Below are 23,295 nucleotides of genomic sequence, written 5' to 3'. Positions count from 1 at the left end.
TAAATAAACATTATGTGATAAATATAATTTGCAAATGAAATTAATATAGACAAATTTAAGAATAAAATTGAAATGGAGTCCAAATGCTAAAATAGGAATTATTATGAAATAAACAAATTCATTAATCAAAATATATATTTGCCATAAATCTTAAATTTTATTTTTATCAAATCATCCTAAAATAGATAAAAAAACTAACATTTATTAATAAAATTTTAAAATATTTTTATAATTTTGTTTTTACTTTTAAAAATATTTTTTAATATTTTAAAAACTTAATTAATTACTAATGTAACATCAATGTGACAATCCACATCTCTACAACAAATAAACATTTTAATATAAAAATTATACGATAAATATAATATGTAAATAAAATTAACACAAGAAAAATTAAGAATAAAATTAAAAAGGAGTCGAGATATTAAAATAAAATTATTATAAATTAATAAATCAATTCATTAATAAAAATATATATTTTTAGAACTGATTTAGGCATTTAAAATTTTTTGTTGACTCTATTTATAATTTTTAAATATCATTCGAAATAAAAATAATATAAAATTTTAAAAGTTGTATGTATATATTTTTACTTTTAACTTGGGAGGAAGGGTTAAAACATTAGTAGAATATAAATGGTTTCCAAAGACTCAGCTTCCAATTTGTCGGAGGCTCTTAAAAGTCGTCCAATTATCTCCAAATGTCTATGGTTCCACACGCTTTTGCAGTTGATGTAAGCGTAGTTGACTTCAAAAACAATAGTTTTACTCAGAATCCAAAAATCTTTGATCAAATCCGGCGGAACACCAATATGCTTCCTTCAACACCTTCTTCTTCTGCTGCTGCAGATACGAACAAAGAAAGGACATGCGATGTTTTCCTTAGCTTCAGAGGCGAGGATACTCGTTGCAGTTTCGTAAGTCATCTGTATAAGGATTTGTGTCGAAAGAATATCGCAACTTTTATAGACAGCGAGAAGCTTCAAAGAGGAGATGAAATTTCAGAGTCACTGTTGACGGCCATTCAAGGATCGAGGATTTCAGTCATTGTTTTCTCCAAAGGCTACGCTTCTTCAAGATGGTGCTTGGACGAGGTGGTCAAGATCATGAACTGCAAGAAGTTGAAAGGGCATTATTTTGTGGTTCCTGTATTTTACGGTGTAGATCCCTCAGATGTACGGAAACAAAGAGGGAGTTTTGCAGATGCATTTGCAAAGCATGAAGAAAATTTCAAGCATGATGTTGAAAAGGTGAAATCCTGGAGAACTGCTTTGACTTCTGCTGCCGATTTATCTGGTTGGGATTCTCAAGTCACTCGGTAATTGCAACTCCTTTTCTTTACATTCGATCCTCTTTTTTTTTTTTTTAATTGATTTGGAAGAAGAGAGGTTCAATCCTTATATTATTTTTTAAAAAAATTATAGAATTACTAAAAAAATTAGATTCAGAAATCAAATAAATATAGCTTCATTTGAATCTGGATATTTTAATTGTCCAATTACTTTATGCATGTGATTTTTAATAATTTCAAAATAAATTCTACATTTTGTTTTTAGTTTTGAATTTCAAAATAATTTTATACGATTCTTTTATAAATTAAAGTTCTCAAAATTTTGGATTTTTATCTATTTTTAGAATTTTAAAGTTTTCCTTTTTTGCACATTTGATTATTTGGATGATGTACTTTTAAAAAGAAATGTGAAATAGGATAAGGGATAGATAAAATGATATTGGAGAAGCTAAAGTAAACATAGAATATAGAATGAATGTGTAGTACAAGAATCAAAATATGTATTCACTGCAGTGATCCATCTATACTACCCTGTTCCAGTTGAGGGCGGATATTTGACATGAAGGATAATTTTTAAAATTTTAGGTTAAAATTTTCTATTACTTTATAAAATTGTAGATTTAATTCCTATATTTTAATTTAATTATTTCTAGTTCTTATGTTTTTAATTGGTCAATTTTAGTTCTTATATTTTTCAGAATTTAAAATTTTAGTTTTGACCCAAACAATAGCAATTAAGTTGTTCGTTTAGGTTCTGTTTATTTCACTGAAAATAACTTTCGAAAAATAATTTTTGAAAAATGATTTACTTTTTTGGAAAAGTTAATATTTTCTGGAAAATGTCTTACGCTTTTCAAAATGGTAAGTCATTTTACAGGGAAAACAACTTATTTTACGTTGACCTGTAAGTCATTTTCTTTTGACCAAATTGTTTTCTGTGAAACAAACAAACACAGGAAAATATAAAAAATATTTACTTTAAAACATTTTACATGTAAACAAACGAACCCTTAGTTAAACTCAATTACTAGTCATGTATTATGCATACAGTTCTAGATTTAGTATATTATTCAATTGGATCATTTTAAGTCTTTATACTTTCAAATTTTGAAATTTCAATCTTGACGCAAATGGTAGTTGTCAATCTATAGTGGAAATTACAAGTTGGTATGACATTACACATATGATGATAGGTTTGTTGCATTATATTTGAAAATGACAAAACTTAATTAATGAATTTAACAATTATCATATTGTGAGAATTGGAATTTTATAATTTAAAAAGTATAGAGATTAAAATAACCAAATTAAAGTATAGAGATTAAAACTATAAGGTTCATAAAGTATAGGGCTAATAGTAGAAAAGGACCATAGTTTTGTGGACATGGAGAGCGGACACATATTGTAGAAAATATATGAAGAATTTGAGTAACATGTAGCATTTATATTCAACAATGTTCTTCTTTCCTTCCTTTTCCATTCTGCCTTCTTTTTTTCTTCTTTAACTCAAACTTTTTACACCTTCCTACGATTCCCTCATGAATAAAATATTTAATACATGAAAATGCAAATATATATATATATATCTATATATATATATAAATTGAAAAAAATCTGTTCTTCTTTAAATATCAAGTTTATTATATTATTTTCTTTACGCCCACTTTTTTTTTCTTTAAATATATATTGATTTGGAAGAAAATAGATTAAGCTTGGACTTTGTTTTCAAGCAGTGATTCATGTTACCCAGATTCGAGTTGAGGGGCAGGTACTGAATAACATGCCAAGCATCTACATTGAACAATGTTAATCAATTGAATACTCTTATATATCATTTTTATTTATGTACTTATGTTTCCTTTTTATTTCTCCCATAATTTGTTTCTTCATTTAATATATAGGCCTGACTCAACGCTGGTAGATAAAATCGTCAAAGATATATTAAAGAAACTGGATTGTAGAAGCTCAAGCGCTAATTTAAAGGGTTTAGTTGGAATTGAGCGGCGGACGCAACAACTTGTGTCATTATTTCAGGTTGGAGATTTTCTAAAGCTAGGTATTTGGGGTATGCAAGGTATAGGCAAAACTAAACTTGCTGAAGCAATTTTTTACCATGTTTTAAATGGTTTCCAAAACCACTCCTTTCTGGCAAACGTGAGAGAACATGAAGAATCAAGAAATTTATCCCAATTGCGTAAGAAATTTCTTTCAGATATACTGGAAGACGAAAATTTAGATATCTCAACACCCACAATCATACCAAGCTTTGTTAAGGACATGCTTTCTAGAAAGAAGGTTTTAGTCGTTTATGATGATGTGTCAGAGTTAAGCCAATTCGAGTTTTTATTCGGAGGAATCGATCGGTTCGGCCGTGGAAGTCTAGTCATTGTTACAACTAGAAATAAGCAAGTGCTTTTCCAGTGTGGCATGAATCTCATTTATGAAGCGAAGAAATTAAATAAATATGAATCTATTCAGCTCTTTTGCCAACATGCCTTCAAAAGCAATCATCCTATAAAATATCAGTTGGGGCTATCACGGATGGTTTTAAGTTTTGCTAATGGAAACCCCTTGGCTATTAAAGTTTTCGGGTCCTCTCTTTATGGAAAGAACAAAAACTACCAGGAAAGTGCAGTAAAAGACCTAAAGCAGATTCCTAGCCCAGACATACTTAAATTGTTGAGAAGCAGTTTTGATGGACTAAATCCTGTAGAGAAAGACATATTTCTTGATATTGCTTGTTTCTTTAAAGGGGAGGATCGAGACTTTGTAACAAGGATCATGGAGGCCTGTTATCCTTCTGCATATTCAAGAATTGAAAACCTCATTGATAAGTCTCTTATATATATTTCACAAAATAAAATAGAAATGCATGATATATGGCAACATGTGGGTCGCAGTATTGTTCACTATGAATCACCTTCAAAGCCTGAAACTCGCAGTAGGCTGTGGATTCCTGAAGAGATCTATGATGTGCTAACAAAAAACAATGTAAGGGCCTTGTTCATTTTCTCTGAACACATCCATGTTTGACGGTCATGTTTTAGTCTTATTCGAACACACATCTTTTTATTAAATTATACATCTTGAATTAATATTTTGCCTATATTTTGACTCCATAAACTGCTCTTGGGTTTAGGGAACGGAAACGATCACAGGCATTGTACTTGATATGTCCAAACTTGCAAAGTTGGAATTGGAACCAGTAGCATTTATGAAGATGCGGAAGCTTAGAATCCTCAAATTCTATCATTCGTGTGGAAGAACCTTACTTTTGAAAGGGCTTTTATCACTTCCTGACGATTTAAGGTACCTTTGCTGGGAGGGATACCCTTTGAAAACTTTGCCCTCCACGTTTCATCCAAGGTACCTAGTTGAACTTGATATGAGTTGCAGCCATGTGGAGCAACTCTGGGAGGGAAAACAGGTACTCTTTTTTCTTTTGATATAAATCTATGGTGTTCTGTAGATTGATGCAAGCATGTTTGGAACTAATTCCATTGCTATTTCTTGATTAAAGTTTCCTTTACATATCAATCTACGTCATAATGTTTTCATAATAGCTCAAGAAAAAAGACCATTTTCAATATGAATAGTGTTTAAGTTATTTTGCATTAAAACAAAAGAGGAGTTATAATATTAATTTATTAGGGTTATGTTAGGGAAAAATCGAATCCAATTAGAAACCTTTATATTAATAAACTCCTTGAAATATTTTATTATATTATATATGTAATTTTGTTACTTTATTTATACTTAAACTAATAAATAATTAAAAATAGAGTTTACAGTTTATGTTAAAATTAATCAAATTTAATTTCTATAATTTTTATTAATTTATTTAAATTTAAAATTATTAGACATTTTTTATTAGAGTAAAGAAAAGAGTTGTTTAAATGCAAAATTTTAGTCTTTACTTAAAAGCAAATTTTTATAGTAAAATTATCAGTTATTTTTAATTAGCAACTAACAGAAAATATAAAATAACTCTAAAACGATAATGTATAAAGAATAATAGATAAATTAATATTATATGATTAATAAAAATAAATAAATTACATATATGATACTCAACTATTAATGAGGTTTGTTTTGATATTAAATTATTAGAGTAATTCTTTTCACCAAAAAAATTACTAGAGTAATTCATTTAAGCGAAAGCTAAGGACATTAAAATTTTGATCATCAAATGTACTAAAAGGTATTGTCACAAGATACATGACAATGTTAAAAATGATTTTCTTTCAACTTAAATTCACCTTTTATTATTATTATTTTAAAATTTCCGGTCACTTAATTTTAAAAATATATATTTTGATAGTTGACATTTATAAAATTTTACATAAAAGATTGATAACATACTAAAATTTAACAAATTTAAAGATAAATTTGGGTTTATTCTTCTATATATTTTTTCCAAATTATAAACAAGTTTAGGTTTATTTAGATGATCGATTTCATTTATATTTGGATTGAATAATTTTATTCATCGGTCTAATATTAATTTAATTTTTAAGAAATTTATAATTATGAGCCATTTATGATGAGGGTGAAAAAATTATAAAATAACAATATATGATAAATAATATAATAAAAATAATTTACAATTTAAACGCATATAGAAAAATAAAATAAAAATATTATATTGATATTATATTTATTTATAATTTGAAATTATTATAATATAAGATCATTTTATTTTTATTTAAGAGCGGGACACGTGTTATAAAATAAGTATTTATTATTTTTATGAAATTTTAATTATTTGAAGTTGAAAAATAATGAGCTATGAAGGCAATTTTATCTTAAATTGAGCTTGAATTTTAAAAGGGAACCAAATCTAGATTGAACCAAAATTTGAGGGATGAGTTGGAATGAAGCTCAAACTTGTTGGTTCTAATACTCAAACTAATTACACCTTAATTATACCATTTTGTAGATAGTTCAATCTTTTGTTGTAATGTGGTGATTATTTTGGTCATATCTGTTGCATTGTTGTTCTTCAATGTATAGAAATTTATCAAACACTTTGATGTTGCAGGATTTAGTAGATTTGAAGGTGATCAATCTCAAGAATTCTAAGAACCTTGTAAGAATCCCAGATCTCTCAAGCGCCACAAATCTTGAAAAGATAAACTTTTGCGGGTGTTTTAACTTGCGTGAGCTTCCTTCATCCCTTCAACATCTGGAGAAGCTAACTCTCTTGGATTTCAGTTATTGTAGAAGTATTAGATCTCTGCCTAGCTTTTATAAAGCCACGTCCCTCACCAAACTTCATCTTAGTGGCTGCTCAAATCTGTTTAGTTTTCCAGAGGTTTCATCGAATGTAACAGAGCTATGGTTAGGTGGAACTGCAATTGAAGAAGTTCCTTCCTCCATCGAATGTCTCTCCAATCTTCGTTTATTGGACCTACGGGGTTGCAGGAGACTTAAATCTCTCCCCACAGGTATTCATAAATTGAAATCTCTTGAGAAATTCAATCTTGGAGATTGCTCAAGATTGGAGACCTTCCCAGAAATCTTGGACATCATGAAGAGGTTGAGAGATCTTGATTTAAGTGGAACAGTTTTGAAGGAATTACCATCTTCAATTCACAATCTTATCGGTCTTAAGTATTTGAGATTGAACAACTGTGAAAACCTTGTTTGCCTTCCTGACAGCCTTTATACATTGAAATCTCTTTTGCATCTTAGTCTTTGTGGTAGTTCAAATCTAGTCGTAGAAAACTTGTTTACTGCCATTGGAGACAGACCAGTGAAGCAGAAACATCTCCCTTGGTTATCCTCGTTAAAGAAGTTAGATTTATCCGAAAGCAATCTTGAGAACTTGCCCACAACCATCAAGCAATTTCCCTTGTTGGAAGAGTTAATCTTGAGGAAATGCAAGAGACTGAAATCATTACCAGAGCTTCCACCAAGCCTGGTATATTTAGATGCACATGACTGTACTTCATTAGAGGATGTCTCAAGCATTAAGAAGCTTTTTGAGCAAGAACTGTTTTGTGAGGATGGATCGAATCGATTCTTGCAGTTGAAATTTAGCAACTGCTTCAAACTGGGTGAGAAATGTGTGGGGAATGATATAGATGCATATGACAGCACTTCAGTAGAGGAAGTCTCAAGCATAAAGAATCTTTTGAAGCAAGTAGTGTTTTGTAAATCCTTGGGTTGGCTATTTACCAACTGTTTCCAACTGGATCAGAAAGCTGTGAGGAGTCCTGAAACCCCAAAGTTGGAGATGCCATTTGAGCATATGGTCACTGCACTAACAGATCATCATCAGGTCAGTTTCTTCTTCTCTATATGTCTTCAGTCTGGTAGATAGCTATGTTCTGAATAATCAATCATGTTTCCAATAATTGTAATCAAACAGGCACCCCCTCGAAGAAAAAACAGAATAAAAAAAGCATCCCTTGGAAGAATTATTGTTACATGCGTCCCTGGAAGTGAAATCCCGGAATGGTTTGATTTCAAAAGCTTAGGATCTTCCATAAACATCCAATTGCCTTCAGAGTGGTGGTCAAATAATAGCTGGATAAACTTTCCATGTTTCGTTGCTTCCGTTGCTGTTTCTTTCCCAGACTCTTATAATGGTATGGGGTTTCGCTTTACGTCTGAATGTCATCTAAAATCCTGTAATGGCGACAATCATGACCTTAGCTGTTCTTTCTCCTTTACGTTTGGAAGCCGATTGTCAGATCACGTGTTCCTCGTATATGATGGTTTCAATGTTAGGGAGTTTGTTAGAAGTAAGGCATCAAACAATCGTATTTACAATGTGGCTTCCTTTCATTTCTACCTTGATGAGTGGAATTCGTCTAAATGCAAGGTAAAGCAGTGCGGAATTCATCTATTATTTCCAAATTAAGGATTCAATGATGCTTCATCCTCATGATCTATACTATATTTCAGAGCCTAAATATGTTTACAAAATATTTAACATCATACATTTTATCATTGGTTTTATTTATAATTGTAAGTGGTTTTATTCAAGTTTATTTTTGCTCAAAATTTATATTTTTTTCTTTTCTTATCATTTAAACACAATTAAAAATTTAATGCATGTGCAAATTGATTTAAATATAAATAGGCTTAAATACTCATTTAACCCCTGAGTTTGTCACTTCTTCACAAGTTAATATTTATGGTTTTTTTATCTCAATTTATTAGTACTGAAATTTCATTATGTTGACAGTTTTGGTTTTTTTAATAGTTTTAATCCCGAAAATGTAGCTTAGATTGCATCACATCATAAAAATATAAAATTTAAGAAAATTAAAAATTAAAAGGAATACTTAAAAAAATTTATTGGAATTAAGTTGGACATATAGTTGTCCAGGGTTAATTTATTTTAAAGCTTAATTTTAAAAATAATTCTTTTAAAATTTTAATTTTAAAATTTTTATAAATATGTAAAATATTATTAAAATTTATAAAAGTATTAAATAAAATTTAAAATGTTAAAAAATTAAAATATTATTAAGAATGATATCGAAATAAAATAATAGTATCCATAAATTCATATGGGTATTGATATTTTTAGGAAAATATTGATACTTCTGTTTTGGGAGCAGTTTTCAAAATGATAAAAATTGTTTTAATCAAGTTTAAGAGTTTAAAACGATTTTTGAATCTTGTCAAAATTTTCTAAGTGTTCAAAGTATCTTCAAAGAGTGTGGAAGTCTTGAAATGATATTTATGCTTTGAGCTTAATAAATTCTTTGTCCAAAAACAAATTTCATTCAAAATATTTTTATTTGTTATATCAAAATAAGTTATCAAATAAAATTAGGTTAACAATCTCCCTTTTGATATAACAAAACATTTTGATAAATTTATTTTTGAATTTGTTACTCCCCATCTTAAAGTTCAAATTGAATAAAATGACTTTGATTTTTATAATTTTTTGAATAATGATTTTCATAAAATTTAGAAATAAAGATTTGAGAGAAAATTTGAGCACTTGATGTTGGCATTAAAAGATTAGTCATAAACATAATCAACCAAAATACCAAAAATTTACATTTCCTTCTCTTCTCCGCTTTTTATTATATCAAAAATCAACAAATAAAACTTATGAGAAACTTGGTTAGTTCAATAATGGAAATTGAGAAACGTGAAAGAAAGAACTAACATACATGTACCAAAATAAACATTAAGTTCTAATCATAGAAATGGGAAAATGTGCAATGTAAATAAGATAAATGCATGAAAAAGGAAAATGCATCCTAATCGTCTTGAGGAGGAGGAGGAGGAGGAAATTGAGACATAAGAAAAACAATATTGTCTTCCATCCTATACAGCCTATCATCTACATTGGTGCGAAAACCTCTAAACTCCTCACTTAAGGAAGTAATAACACCAAAAATGACTGCAGACATGTCGTCGGAGTGAATCGGAGCAAAAGGTTGAGCACATGAAGAGGCCGGTGGAGGGCCTGCTCGACCAAAGGAATATCACCATGAGCTTCTTCAAAATCTTCATCGTCAACATCTAGAGGATTATGATTGTCATCCTTAACCCAAGTTCTGATAATAGAGACTAATTTAAAACTAGCTCGATGAAGAACATGAAAACTAATGGGTTGAAATTTAACGACCATAGGAGGATGAACATGGGTTGAGATGATTGGACATTTAAAAATGCATGACAAGAATGTGCCAAAGGGCAAGGTGAGAGTGCTAGTAAGCTCCTTACCAATTCACTTTGTAATAACATTAAATAAAACTAAGGCAAAATCGGGATGTCTATTGCTATGAAAACAATCGATCCACCAATAGTCAATAGATCGAAGAACAACATGTTTTGAATAAGGGTACAAAATCTAAGTGATAATAAAATACAAAATATGATTATGGACATCACGCTCAAAAAATATGAACGATGAACATTCAAAACCGGATTATAAAGACCTTTCTCATTTTTTCATTCTATTTTCTGTTTCTTTCCCTTTTGTCAATAAGAGAAACACCCCATGCATGTTTTGTTTCTCTAGCATTTACACGCTGCTGTTAAGACGTTTTTTAGACTCTGAAACTTGTAAATCTAAATTCAACCGAATGACATGGAATTATACAACAACTAACTTCAAATAAAAACATGATTTTAATCCAATCGAATGACATGCATTTAACTTGTAAAAAAAATTAAGCAGCAGCCAAACTTAAGAATATGAATAATCAATGGAGTTAAGGCTCGGTTTGCTACCTTCGTGCAAAAAACCCAATCATGTTTGTTATTAAATTGTAAGATAAAACCGAAAGTCTAAAGGTTTAAGGACCTTACGGTAACAGTTATGATCCCTACCCGGACAACATGGAAATAATCAATTTGGGACATAAATATTATAGCTTAAATATTAAAATCTATATTTTTAATATATAACATATATTAATATAGATATATAACCTATATTTCAATTTTATTAATAATAAATTTTAAAATTTTAAAAATAATTATAAATATTATTTTTAAATATTAAAACCTATATTTACTATATATCACCCCATAATGGTATGGATATATAACCTATATTTCAAATTTATTAGTAATAAATTTTAAAATTCTTAAATAATTATAAATAACATGCATAAAATTGATATACTTAAATAATACATAACTTACATAATTTAAATTTTAATACATAACTTATATAACTTATTAACATTTATATATATTTATAATATATATATATATTTAAAATTTATAACTTACATAACTTACATACATAAATAATACATAATACATAACTTATATAACTTACATAACTTACATAATACATAACTTACATAACTTACATAACTTACATGTCTGTAACTTACATAACTTACATAATACACACTTACATAACTTACATGTCGTAACTTATATAACGCATATATACGCACATAACTTACATAACTTACATAATACTGAACTTACATAACTTACATAATACATAGCTTACATAACTCACATAACTTACATAATACACAACTTACATAACTTACATATTACATAAGTTACATAATTTACATAATACATAAATATATAAACAGGATTATAAGTACCTTTCTCATTTGAAGCATTAATTTGAGTGTTGAAAGCCCACAAAAAGATGACACGTTTTGTTTCAATTTCATCTATTAATTGAATAAAAACCCATAGATCATGACAAGTAGCCTAGTAAACACACAATGCGCGTTTGCTTTAAATTGATATTTTAGATATAGTTTAGGGGCTAAATTTATTATTAACCTTTCAAATTAACATGCCATGGAAGTTAATAGGTGAGTGATACTTGGATAACTTTAGTGGTAATTATGTAATTTCTGAAAGTAAAGTGATTGAAATGTAATTTCAATTAAAAGTTAGGGATAGTTGCTGTAGTTTACCCAAAGCTTTAAATGTAGCTCTCGATTAGTTGGAGGCTTTTAAAGTGGTACAATTAATTTGAAGGTTTTAGGTCCCACGCGCTTTAGCAGTTGATGTACAGTGTAAAGTCGTAGTATGGCTATAAGTTTCTGAGAAACAACCAAATCTATGCTTGCTTCAACATCTTCTTCTTCTGCTGCTGCTGCTGATATGATCAAAGCAAGGACATATGATGTTTTCCTTAGCTTCAGAGGCGAGGATACTTGTGATGGTTTCGTGAGTCATCTGTATAAAGATTTGCGTCGGAAGAATATCGAAACTTTTATAGACAGCGAGAAGCTTCCAAGAGGAGATGAAATTTCAGAGGCACCGTTAACGGCCATTGAAGGAGCGAGGGTTTCAGTCATTGTTTTCTCCAAAGACTACGCTTCTTCCAAATGGTGCTTGGATGACCTGGCCAAGATCATGGACTGCAACAAATGTGTTGTTCCTGTTTTTTACGGTGAAGACCCCTCAGATGTACGGAAACAAAGAGGGAGTGTTGCAGATGCATTTGCAAAGCATGAAGAAAATTTCAAGCATGATGTTGAAAAGGTGAATTCCTGGAGAAGTGCTTTGACGTCTGCTGCGAATTTATCTGGTTGGGATTCCAAAGAGATTCGCTAATTTCACGTCCTTCTCTTTACATTCAATCCATTTTTTTATCGTAGAAGAATTAAAACATGTATTAAGTGCAGTGGTTCATCCATATTTCCCTATTCGAGTTAAGGGTGGATATTTGACATGAAGGATAATTTTTAAAATTGTCATATCTTAAAAGGTTATTTTTTATATTAGTGCTTGGATTTTGCAGAAGTTGTAGATTTAGTTTCTATACTTTAATTTGATCAATTTTAGTCTTTATACTTTTCAAAATTTCAAATTTTAGGCCTGATCCAAATAATAGCAGTTAAATTCAATTACTAGTCATGTATTATGAGTGCATTTATAAATTTAGTCTATATTCTCCAATTGGATATTTCTAAATTCCTATACTTTTCAAATTTATTTGAAATTACAATCTTGACACAAATGATAGTTGTTAACCATTGACTAGATTTTTAGTGAGGAATATGTGGAAATTACAAGTTGACATGGCAATACATGTATGATAATATGTTTGCTGCATTCGATTTGGAAATGACAGAACTTACTTAATGAATTTAACAATTATCATTTGATGAGGACGGAAATTTTATAATTTGAAAAGTATAGACATTAAAATAATCAAATTAAAGTATAAGGATTAAATTCATAACTTTCATAAAGTACAGGGGCTACCTATCTTAAAAGGGCCATAGTTTTGTAGAGATAGAGAGTGGACGCATATTGTAGAAAATATATGAAGAATTTGAGTAACATGTGAAGCATTATATTCAATAATGTCCTTCTTTGCTGCCTTTTTTGTTTTCTTCTTTAACTCAAACTTCCTACGATTCTCTCATGTATAAAATATACTGTCCAGTGAGTCAATTGATATATTTATTTTCAAAGAAAAAAGTTGTAATATGAGTACGTAAAAATGGTTGTAGATGCTGAACTTTGAATTATAGATCTATTTTTGAATGAATTTAATTAAAGTTTATTTATTTATTTATGTATTCTTTTTAGTTCTCCCATAATTTCCTTCTTCATCTAATACATAGGCCTGACTCAACATTGGTAGATAAAAGTGTCAAAGATGTATTGAAGAAATTGAATCATGGAACCTCAAGCGCTAATTTAGAGGGTTTAGTTGGAATTGAGAGTCGGATGCAGAAAGTTTTGTCATTATTTCAAGATGGATTTCAAGATTTTCAAATTCTAGGTAATTGGGGCATGGGAGGTACAGGCAAAACTACACTTGCCGAAGCCATTTTTTACCATGTTTTAGATGGTTTCCAAAGTTACTTCTTTCTTGCAAACATGAGAGAATCAGCTGACCAAGGACCATTATTTCAATTGCGTCAGAAACTTTTTTCAACCATATTAGAAGATGAAAATTTATATATCAAAACTCCCACAATCGGATCAGGCTTTCTTAAGGACAGGATCTCCAGGAATAAGGTTCTAATAATTTGTGATGATGTGTCAAAGTCAAGCCAACTCGAGTATTTATTCGGAGGAAACAATCGGCTCAGCCCTGGAAGTCGAGTCATCGTTACAGCTAGAGATAAAAAAGTGCTTATCCGATATGGCATTGATCTCATTTATAAAGTAGAGGAATTAGATAGAGATGAATCTGTTCAGCTCTTTTGTCAATGTGCCTTCAAAAGCAATCATCCAGAATATCAGTTGGAGCTATCAGAGATGGTTTTAAGTTTTGTAGAATAAGAGTAAAACAAAACTGCTCAAAATATATTTGATGTAAAGGTGTTGTTATATACAAATTAGAAATGACAGCAAGAAAATAACAAAACATAACTGCTAACTAACTAACTAAAATTAAATTAAACTACATGACTAACAGCCCCCCTCAAGCTGGAGAGTGTATGGGAAACAATCCCAGCTTGGACAATATAAGCTGAAAAGGAACAGCAGCAAGAGCTTTAGTGAAGATATCAGCAAGTTGATCCTTGGAAGAACAAGGAAGCAGTTTAACAACACCGGACAACACCTTCTCACGAACAAGATGACAGTCGATTTCGATATGTTTAGTACGTTCATGAAACATGAGATTTGCAGCAATCTGAAGTGCGGAATTGTTGTCACAAAACAAGGCAGTAGGACCAGAAATAGACAAGTGCAAATCACATAAAAGAAATCGAAGCCACTGAATTTCACAAACAGTAGAGGCAAGGGCACGATATTCTGCCTCTGAAGAAGAACAGGACATAGTGCTTTGCTACTTGGCTTTCCAACTAACAAGGGAATCACCATAAAACAGGAAATAACCAGTCACAGAAAGGTGTGTGAGAGGACAACCAACCCATCGGAATCACTAAAAGCCTTCAGTACCGGTGATGAAGAAGCAGAAAAGAAGAGACCAAAATCAAGGCAGCCATTCAGGTAGCGAAGAGCACGATGAGCAGCTTGTAGATGAGTGGCTGTAGGTCGGTCCAAGAATTGACTCAACTGTTGAATTGCGAAAGCAAGATCAGGTCTAGTGGAAACCAGATACAAGAGGCGACCAATAAGTTTCCTGAAAAGAGTGTTGTCAGGAAGCAAATCTGCAGAGGCATCTCAAGGAATTTTGGTGGCCATTGGAGTCTTAACAGGCTTGCAATCTGAGAAACCAAAGTCAGACAGTATGTCTATAGCATATTTTCGTTGAAAAAGATGAATACCAACAGAGCTGTGAGCAACCTCAAGGCCAAGAAAATACTTTAGATCACCCAAGTCTTTGATGCTAAATGTAGAATCCAAAAAGGCTTTAACTCTTGCTATTTCATCTAAATGATCACCAGCCAGAATAATATCATCAATATAAACCAATAAAGTAGTAAAAGAAATGTCATCCTTTTTAACGAACAAGGAGAAATCAGAACTGGATTGAATATAACCAAGAGAAGTAAGAGTTGATCTGAGTTTAGCAAACCACTGTCGACTTGCTTGCTTTAGACCATATAAGGATTTTTGCAACTTACAGACCTTATTGAGAGTTGATGAATCAAAACCAGGAGGTAGAAGCATATAAACCTCTTTAGTCAAATCTCCATGCAAAAATGCATTGTTAACGTAAAGCTGGTGCAAAAACCAAGTTTTAGAAGCAGCGATATCAAGTAACAAGCGAACGGTGGTAAGCTTGGCTACAGGGGAAAAAGTATCAAAATAATCGACACCCTCGATTTGTGTGAACCCCTTTGCAACCAAACGAGCCTTGTAACGTTCAATAGAACCATCGGCTCGATATTTCACTCGATAAACCCATTTACAATCGATTGCAGTCTTGCTTGGAAGTAAGTCCATAATGATCCAGGTGTTATTTTGTTCAAGAGCAGAAATTTCAGCTTGCATTGCTTCTCGCCAATGGGAAATTTTACTAGCTTGTAAATATGTTGTAGGTATAGAAGAAGCACTAATGGCAAGAGTAAAGGGTGTGGGGCATCGAAGATGATTGGTAGCAGCCTTGCGTAAAAAATAATGATATTCGTCTAAATAAGAAGGTGGTTTCCTAATATGAGGTGGCCTAGAAGGTTGTAAGAGAGCAGGAGGTGGAACCTGTGGTTGAGGTGGCAAATCATAAGTAATGGAGGGGTCAAAGGTCAATTGTGGGGTGGAGGAAGGAGATGGTTGATGAGAAAAAGGAAAAACTGACTCATGAAAGATGACATTTCTTGAGACAAAGATGACATGAGATGACAGGTCAAAAAGAATATAACATTTAACATTTGGTAGAAATCCAAGAAAAACACACTCACGTGCTCGAGGATCAAATTTGTGACGATGAGCAGTAAGGGTTGTAGTAAAAAAAGATGACAAAAGACACGTAGATGTTGAAAAGTAGGCTTAGTTTGATATAGTTTGTCGAAAGGAGTAAGGTTAGCCAAAAGAGGAGTTGGGGTGCGATTAATAAGAAAAACATAATGAAGAATAGCATGTCCCAAAAAATGCTTAGGTAGACCAGAATGAAAAAAGAGAGCTCGTGAAACATTAAGAATGTGTTGGTGCTTACGTTCAACAAGACTGTTTTGTTGTGGAGTTTCAACACATGAGGTCTGATGAATAATGCCTTTAGAAGCATAAAAAGCTGGAATAGCAAACTCACAGCCATTATCAATTCGAATGACTTTAATTTTGGAGGAAAATTGAGTTTCAATAAGTGTGGAAAAATTCTGAATATGAGTACGAACTTTAGATTTGGCTTTCAATAGAATGATCCAAGTAAAACGACTGAAATCATCAACAATGGTTAGAAAATAACGATGACTAGTGATAGAAACAACATCAGTCGAGCCCCAAATATCAATATGAACAAGTTCAAATATTTTACTGGAAACAGAAGTGCTTACAGGAAAAGGTATTTTCTTTTGTTTTGCCAAATGACATGCTGTACAATTTGCATTATTTGTCATGGACAAAGAAGGAATGTAAGGGGAAAGTAGTTCAAATATATAACATATATTAATATAGATATATAACCTATATTTCAATTTTATTAATAATAAATTTTAAAATTTTAAAAATATTATAAATATTATTTTTAAATATTAAAACCTATATTTACTATATATCACCCCATAATGGTATGGATATATAACCTATATTTCAAATTTATTAGTAATAAATTTTTGAAATTTATAAATAATTATAAATAACATGCACAAAATTGATACACTTAAATAATACATAACTTACATAACTTATTAACATTTATATATATTTATAATATATATTTTTAAAATTTATAGCTTACATAACTTACATACATAAATAATACATAATACATAACTTATATAACTTACATAACGCATATAATTTACATAATACATAACTTACATAACTTACATAATACACAACTTACATAACTTACGTAATACACAACTTTCATAACTTACATAATACATAAGTTACATAATTTACATAATACATAAATATATAAACCGGATTATAAGGACCTTTCTCATTTGAAGCCTTAATTTGAGTGTTGAAAGCCCACAAAAAGATGACACGTTTTGTTTCAATTTCATCTATTAATTGAATAAAAACCCATAGATCATAACAAGTAGCCTAGTAAACACACAATGCGCGTTTGCTTTAAATTGATATTTTAGATATAGTTTAGGGGCTAAATTTATTATTAACCCTTTAAATTAACATGCCATGGAAGTTAATAGGTGAGTGATACTTGGATAACTTTAGTGGTAATTATGCAATTTCTGAAAGTAGAGTGATTGAAATGTAATTTCAATCAAGGGATAATTGCTGTAGTTACCCAAAGCTTTAAATGTAGCTCTCGATTAGTTGGAGGCTCTTAAAGTGGTACAATTAATTTGAAGGTTTTAGGTCCCACACGCTTGAGCAGTTGATGTACAGTGTAAAGTCGTAGTATGGCTATAAGTTTCTGAGAAACAACCCAATCTATGTGTTGAGAGTATAGGTCTGTTATAGTGGCATTTATGTACCGTTAGTTATTAGTTAACAAACGTGTAATTAGCAGTAGGGTTAGTTAGGCTGTAGTAGGGTTAGTTAGTTAGGCTGCAGTAGGGTTAGTTACAGTCATGTGTATATATTTACTACTCTTCTACTTGAATGAAGGTATCCATCATTAATCTTACATTCATTTTCTTAACATGGTATCAGCCTAAGATCATTTTCTTGATTCTCTTCGATCCAGTTTTTGCAAATGGCTAATCCTTCATCTTTTTCTCTGCCATTTAGTCATCCTCTTTTTTTGCATCCTTCTGATATGCCAGGGATGATTTTAGTTTCCCATCAGCTTACTGGTAATGACAATTATTGTGTTTGAAGCAAGTCTATGCGGATTGCACTACTTGCCAAGAATAAGTTAGGGTTTATTGATCGGTCATGCTCTCGTGATAGCTTTGATGAAGATCTTAAGCCTCATTGGGATCGGTGTATGCTCTCGTCCTTTCTTGGATTCTCAATACTATTACTCAAGAATTATCTGCAGGTATCGTTTTCGCATCCAATGCTGCCATTGTTTGGAAGGATCTTCAAGAACGATATGATAAGGTTGATGGTTCTCGTATTTACTATCTTCATCGTGCCATTACTACCCATACACAAGGAACTTCTTCTGTTTCTACTTATTTTACTAAGATTCGATTACTGTGGGACGAATATGATGTTCTTGTTCCTTCTCCTACTTGCGATTGTGATTTTACTCGACGTAATGCTCACCTTCAACAACAACGTCTTTTTCAATTTTTGATGGGTTTGAATGAGACTTACTCTAATGTTCGTTCTCAAGTACTTTTGATGCAGCCTTTACCTACAGTTAACCAGGCTTACTCACTGGTTATGCGTGATGAGACTCAACGAGAACTTGCATCTCCATCACCTATCTCTGAGCCGACTGCTCTTCTTAGTCAGCACCCGTCCAGTTCTTCTGCTCTCAAGCGACGTTCTGATTTGATCTGTTCTTATTGCCAAAAGAAGGGTCATATTCGAACAGACTGTTATCGGCTTAATGGTTTTCCTACTGATTTCAAGTTTACTAAAAAGAGATCACCAACTGCAAACAATGTTGTTGTTCCTTCCTCTGATTCATCTGCTTTACCGCATCTTCATCATCTGTTATTTCGCTCCAACATTTCTTGTCGAGCAGTATCAACAGTTATTGAATCTATTGAACAAGGAATCCTCCGTGCAAATTTGTTGCACAAATGGCGTGTACATCCTCTAATTCGAGTCCGATTCATTGGATCACGGATCTTGGTGCTTCCAATCATATGACTCATGCTTTTAATTCTTTAATTCATCTTGTTGCATGTGCTAACAACTCTTTTGTCAAGTTGCCTACTGGTCATACAGCCACTGTCACTCATGTTGGTAACTATAACCTTACACCTCACCATACCCTCAGAGACGTTCTTTATGTACCTTCTTTTCATTTCAACCTCCTCTCCATTTCAAAGCTCACCAAGGATCTTAATTGTTTTGTTTCTTTTTATCCAACCTTTTGTATTTTACAGGACCTTTGCAATGGAAGGATGATGGGGATTGGTAAAGAGCACGATGGCCTCTATATACTTTTACCTCAATCATCCTCACCTCACATTTCATCACTAGTATCTTTTCCTGTAAAATCTTTTGCTTCTGTCTCTAAGCATGTTGATTATTCTTTGTGGCATGCTAGACTTGGTCACACATCCTTTTCGACAATGAATAAAATTTCTTTTTTACAACATAGTTCTTTGAACTCTCATAGCATTACTACTTGTCCTGTGTGTCCATTAGCTAAACAAACCCGATTACCATTTCCACATAGTAATTCCCGGAAATCAACCCTTTTTCCCTTATTCATGTTGATCTTTGGGGTCCTTATCGCGTTTCTACTCACTCTAGTCACAGATATTTTTTAACAATTGTTGATGATTACACTAGAATGACATGGATTTTTCTCTTAAAACTCAAAAGTGATGCCTTTCTTTATCTCAAACAGTTCATCACAATGGCTAAGACACAGTTTTCTGGAGTAGTTAAGGTTGTTCGCAGTGACAATGGTCATGAGTTTTTTACTAAAGAAGGATCTCTTTTTTTTCACTCCCTTGGAATTGTTCATCAATCCTCTTGTGTTCACACACCACAACAAAATGGTGTGGCTGAACGCAAACACCGTCACCTTCTAGAGCTTGCGCGAGCTTTGAAGTTCCAGTCTCAAGTCCCGATTAAGTTTTGGGGAGAATGTGTTCTCACTGCATGCTATTTGATTAATAGATTGCCCTCTCTTTGTGCTTGACTGGAAGACACCTTTTGAGTTATTGCATCACAAGCCACCAAACCTTTCGCACCTTAGAATATTTGGTTGTCTTTGTTACGCTACAGTCACCACTTTTCATGACAAATTTTCTCCAAGAGCCACACCATCTATTTTTATGGGATATTCTCAGGTACAAAAAGGTTACATTTTGTTTAATCCCATGTCACATAAGTTTTTTGTTAGTCGCAATGTTGTCTTTCACGAATCCATTTTTCCTTTTAAAACACCACCCAAAGATCAACCCCTTTTTCCTTTGGACGTGCATGCTTTTGGTTTTTTGCATGATCCTGACTTTCTACTTATTACTTCATCCAGTACACCACCACCACCTTCCCTTTCTATTCCTTCTATTTCTCTTGCACCATCTTGCCATAGCACCCGAACCTCTTGGCCACCTGCCTGGTTGCAGGATTATATTTGCTCCACCTCATCCCGATCTTCATCATCTTCTACTACTACACACGGTCAGTATTCTATCTCTAACTTTCTCACTTATCATCATCTACCCTTCTCTACTCAATGTTTTGCTGCCTCTATTTCTCACTTTTCTAAACCGCGTACCTACCAAGAGGCAATTAAACATCATTGTTGGAAAACTGCTATGCAACAGGAAATTGAAGCTTTAGAAGCTAACTCCACTTGGGAGATTGTTCCCCTCCCACCAGGCAAGCATCCCATTGGTTGTAAATGGGTTTTTCGCATCAAATATAATTCTGATGGTTCCATTGAACGCTACAAGGCCCGGTTAGTAGCTAAAGGCTATAATCAAAAAGAAGGCATTGACTTTCAAGATACTTTTTCTCCGGTTGTCAAGCAGGTTATAGTCAAAGTTATTGTTGCTCTAGCTGCTCTCTATGATTGGCCTCTCATTCAGATGGATATTTACAATGCTTTTCTTCAAGGTGACCTTCATGAAGAGGTTTACATGCATTTACCTCAGGGTTTTGACACTCCAGGGAGCAATCATGTCTGTCGACTGCTCAAATCTCTTTATGGATTAAAACAGACTTCTCGACAATGGAATTTGAAACTCAGTAAGGCTCTCATCAACACTGGTTATATTCAGAGTCGGTATGATTACTCCATGTTCGTTAAAACATCCGGTAACAAGATTGTAATCATGCTTATCTATGTTGATGATCGCTTGATCACTGGGAATGATAACTCCATGATTGAAGACTTGCAAGTTACTCTCCATCAGAATTTTAAAATGAAGAACTTGGGTACTCTTAAGTACTTTCTTGGAATTGAAATTGCTAGATCAAAAGCAGGTATCATCATGAATCAACGGAAATATGCTCTGGAACTTATTGCTGATCTTGGTTTACTTGATGCAAAACCTGCGCATACACCCTTGGAGCAGAATTTAAAGCTGACAAGTTTGGAGTATGATGCTGCACTGGATATTCATGATACTAGTACGGAATTAATGGATGCGAGTGTCTATCAACGACTTATTGAGAGACTCTTATATCTCACCAACACTAGACCAGATATTGCTTTTGGGGTCCAACACCTTAGTCAGTTTATTCACAAGCCAAAACGGGAACATTATGAGGCTGCTTTACGTATTGTGCGATACCTTAAAAAAAGTCCAGGTCAAGGTATTTTTCTTTCCTCTGAAGGCACCACTGACATCCAAGCCTACTGTGATTCTGATTGGGCCTCTTGTCCCATGACTCGCAAGTCCGTCACCGGATATTACGTCAAACTAGGCAATTCCCTGGTTTCCTGGAAATCAAAAAAACAGACCACTGTGTCTCGCTCATCTGCGAAGCGAATATGAAGCATGGCCACTCGTCGCAGAGTTGGTCTGGTTAAAGGGTTTATTAGTGAGTTGGGTTTTCATGTTTCCAAACCTATGTTGCTACTTTGTGATAATCAGTCGCCTTCAAATAGCTTCGAATCCTGTCTTTCATGAACGGACCAAGCATATCGACATTGATTGTCACTTTGTTCGTGAAAAAATTCAAGCGGGCGATGTCGTCACACACCATATTTCTACAAATGAGCAAGTGGCCGATTTGCTTACTAAAGGCTTAGGAATTTCTCAGCATCAGTACTTAGTGTCCAAGTTGGGGCTGAAAGATATTTTTCATCCGCCAACTTGAGGGGGCATGTTGAGAGTATACGTCTGTTAAAGTGGCATTTATGTACCGTTAGTTATTAGTTAACAAACGTGTAATTAGCAGTAGGGTTAGTTAGGCTGCAGTAGGGTTAGTTACAGTCATGTGTATATATTTACTACTCTTCTACTTGAATGAAGGTATCCATCATTAATCTTACATTCATTTTCTTAACACTATGCTTGCTTCAACATCATCTTCTTCTGCTGCTGCTGCTGATATGATCAAAGCAAGGACATATGATGTTTTCCTTAGCTTCAGAGGCGAGGATACTCGTGATGGTTTCGTGAGTCATCTGTATAAAGATTTGCGTCGGAAGAATATCGAAACTTTTATAGACAGCGAGAAGCTTCCAAGAGGAGATGAGATTTCAGAGGCACTGTTAACGGCCATTGAAGGAGCGAGGGTTTCAGTCATTGTTTTCTCCAAAGAGTAAGCTTCTTCCAAATGGTGCTTGGATGAGCTGGTCAAGATCATGGACTGCAACAAATGTGTTGTTCCTGTTTTTTACAGTGTAGACCCCTCAGATGTAAGGAAACAAAGAGGGAGTGTTGCTGATGCATTTTCGAAGCATGAAGCAAATTTAAAGCATGATGTTGAAAAGGTGAAATCCTGGAGAAGTGCTTTGACGTCTGCTGCCAATTTATCCGGTTGGAATTCACAAGTTACTCGGTAATTCAAGTTCCTTTTCTTTACATTCACAAGTACTTATTCTATCTTAAAGGCGCTCAATATTGGAGACTTTTCTGAAGAGGTTGAGGGATATTGATTTAAATGGAACGACTTTGAAGGAGTTACCAACCTCTGTGGAGAATCTTATTGGTCTTATGGAATTGAGACTGTACAATTGTGAAAACCTTGTTTGTCTTCCCGACAACTTTTATAAATTGAAATCTCTTCACCATCTTCATCTTTATAGTTGTTCAAATCGTGTTGTTAAAAACTTGTTTTCTGCCATTGCGGTAGCTTCCTTAACAGGCAGACCAGAGATGCAGAAGGATCTCCATGGATTGTCCTCATTGAAGACATTAGATTTATCTGGAACCAATATTGAGAACTTGCCAACAACCATCAAACAACCTCCTTGGTTGGAAGAGTTAATCTTGTGGAAATGCAAGAGAC

The 23,295-nt window shown here is 32.7% G+C and overlaps 3 protein-coding genes across 3 annotated transcripts; all 3 read left to right on the top strand.

Annotated features, from left to right (window-relative positions):
• The first annotated feature begins 676 nt into the window (after positions 1-676).
• Positions 677-8,275, top strand: LOC128034914 (disease resistance protein RPV1-like). Its single transcript, XM_052624303.1, has 5 exons — positions 677-1,317; positions 3,192-4,281; positions 4,430-4,717; positions 6,332-7,573; positions 7,664-8,275. The coding sequence occupies exons 1-5, from the start codon at positions 701-703 to the stop codon at positions 8,156-8,158; spliced, it is 3,732 nt and encodes a 1,243-aa protein (XP_052480263.1). The 5' UTR covers positions 677-700; the 3' UTR covers positions 8,159-8,275.
• A 3,504-nt stretch (positions 8,276-11,779) lies between these two features.
• Positions 11,780-12,558, top strand: LOC128034916 (disease resistance protein RUN1-like). The gene has a single exon (XM_052624308.1). The coding sequence runs from the start codon at positions 11,812-11,814 to the stop codon at positions 12,307-12,309; it is 498 nt and encodes a 165-aa protein (XP_052480268.1). The 5' UTR covers positions 11,780-11,811; the 3' UTR covers positions 12,310-12,558.
• Positions 12,559-13,500: 942 nt separating this feature from the next.
• Positions 13,501-13,995, top strand: LOC128034549 (disease resistance protein RPV1-like). The gene has a single exon (XM_052623049.1). The coding sequence runs from the start codon at positions 13,501-13,503 to the stop codon at positions 13,993-13,995; it is 495 nt and encodes a 164-aa protein (XP_052479009.1).
• Positions 13,996-23,295: the final 9,300 nt, after the last annotated feature.

The sequence above is a fragment of the Gossypium raimondii genome, chromosome 11 (genome assembly GCF_025698545.1).
Source record: "Gossypium raimondii isolate GPD5lz chromosome 11, ASM2569854v1, whole genome shotgun sequence".
NCBI classification, from domain to species: Eukaryota; Viridiplantae; Streptophyta; class Magnoliopsida; order Malvales; family Malvaceae; genus Gossypium; species Gossypium raimondii.
This window is presented reverse-complemented; position numbering and strand designations above follow the sequence as displayed.

Bases quoted from the DNA above. Each gene is read 5' to 3' on its own strand.
- LOC128034914 (XM_052624303.1), top strand. From the start codon at position 701: ATGTCTATGGTTCCACACGCTTTTGCAGTTGATGTAAGCGTAGTTGAC. The intron at 1,318-3,191 runs GTAATTGCAACT...TTTAATATATAG, and splicing joins TGGGATTCTCAAGTCACTCG to GCCTGACTCAACGCTGGTAG. The intron at 4,282-4,429 runs GTAAGGGCCTTG...TCTTGGGTTTAG, and splicing joins ATGTGCTAACAAAAAACAAT to GGAACGGAAACGATCACAGG.
- LOC128034916 (XM_052624308.1), top strand. From the start codon at position 11,812: ATGCTTGCTTCAACATCTTCTTCTTCTGCTGCTGCTGCTGATATGATC.
- LOC128034549 (XM_052623049.1), top strand. From the start codon at position 13,501: ATGGGAGGTACAGGCAAAACTACACTTGCCGAAGCCATTTTTTACCAT.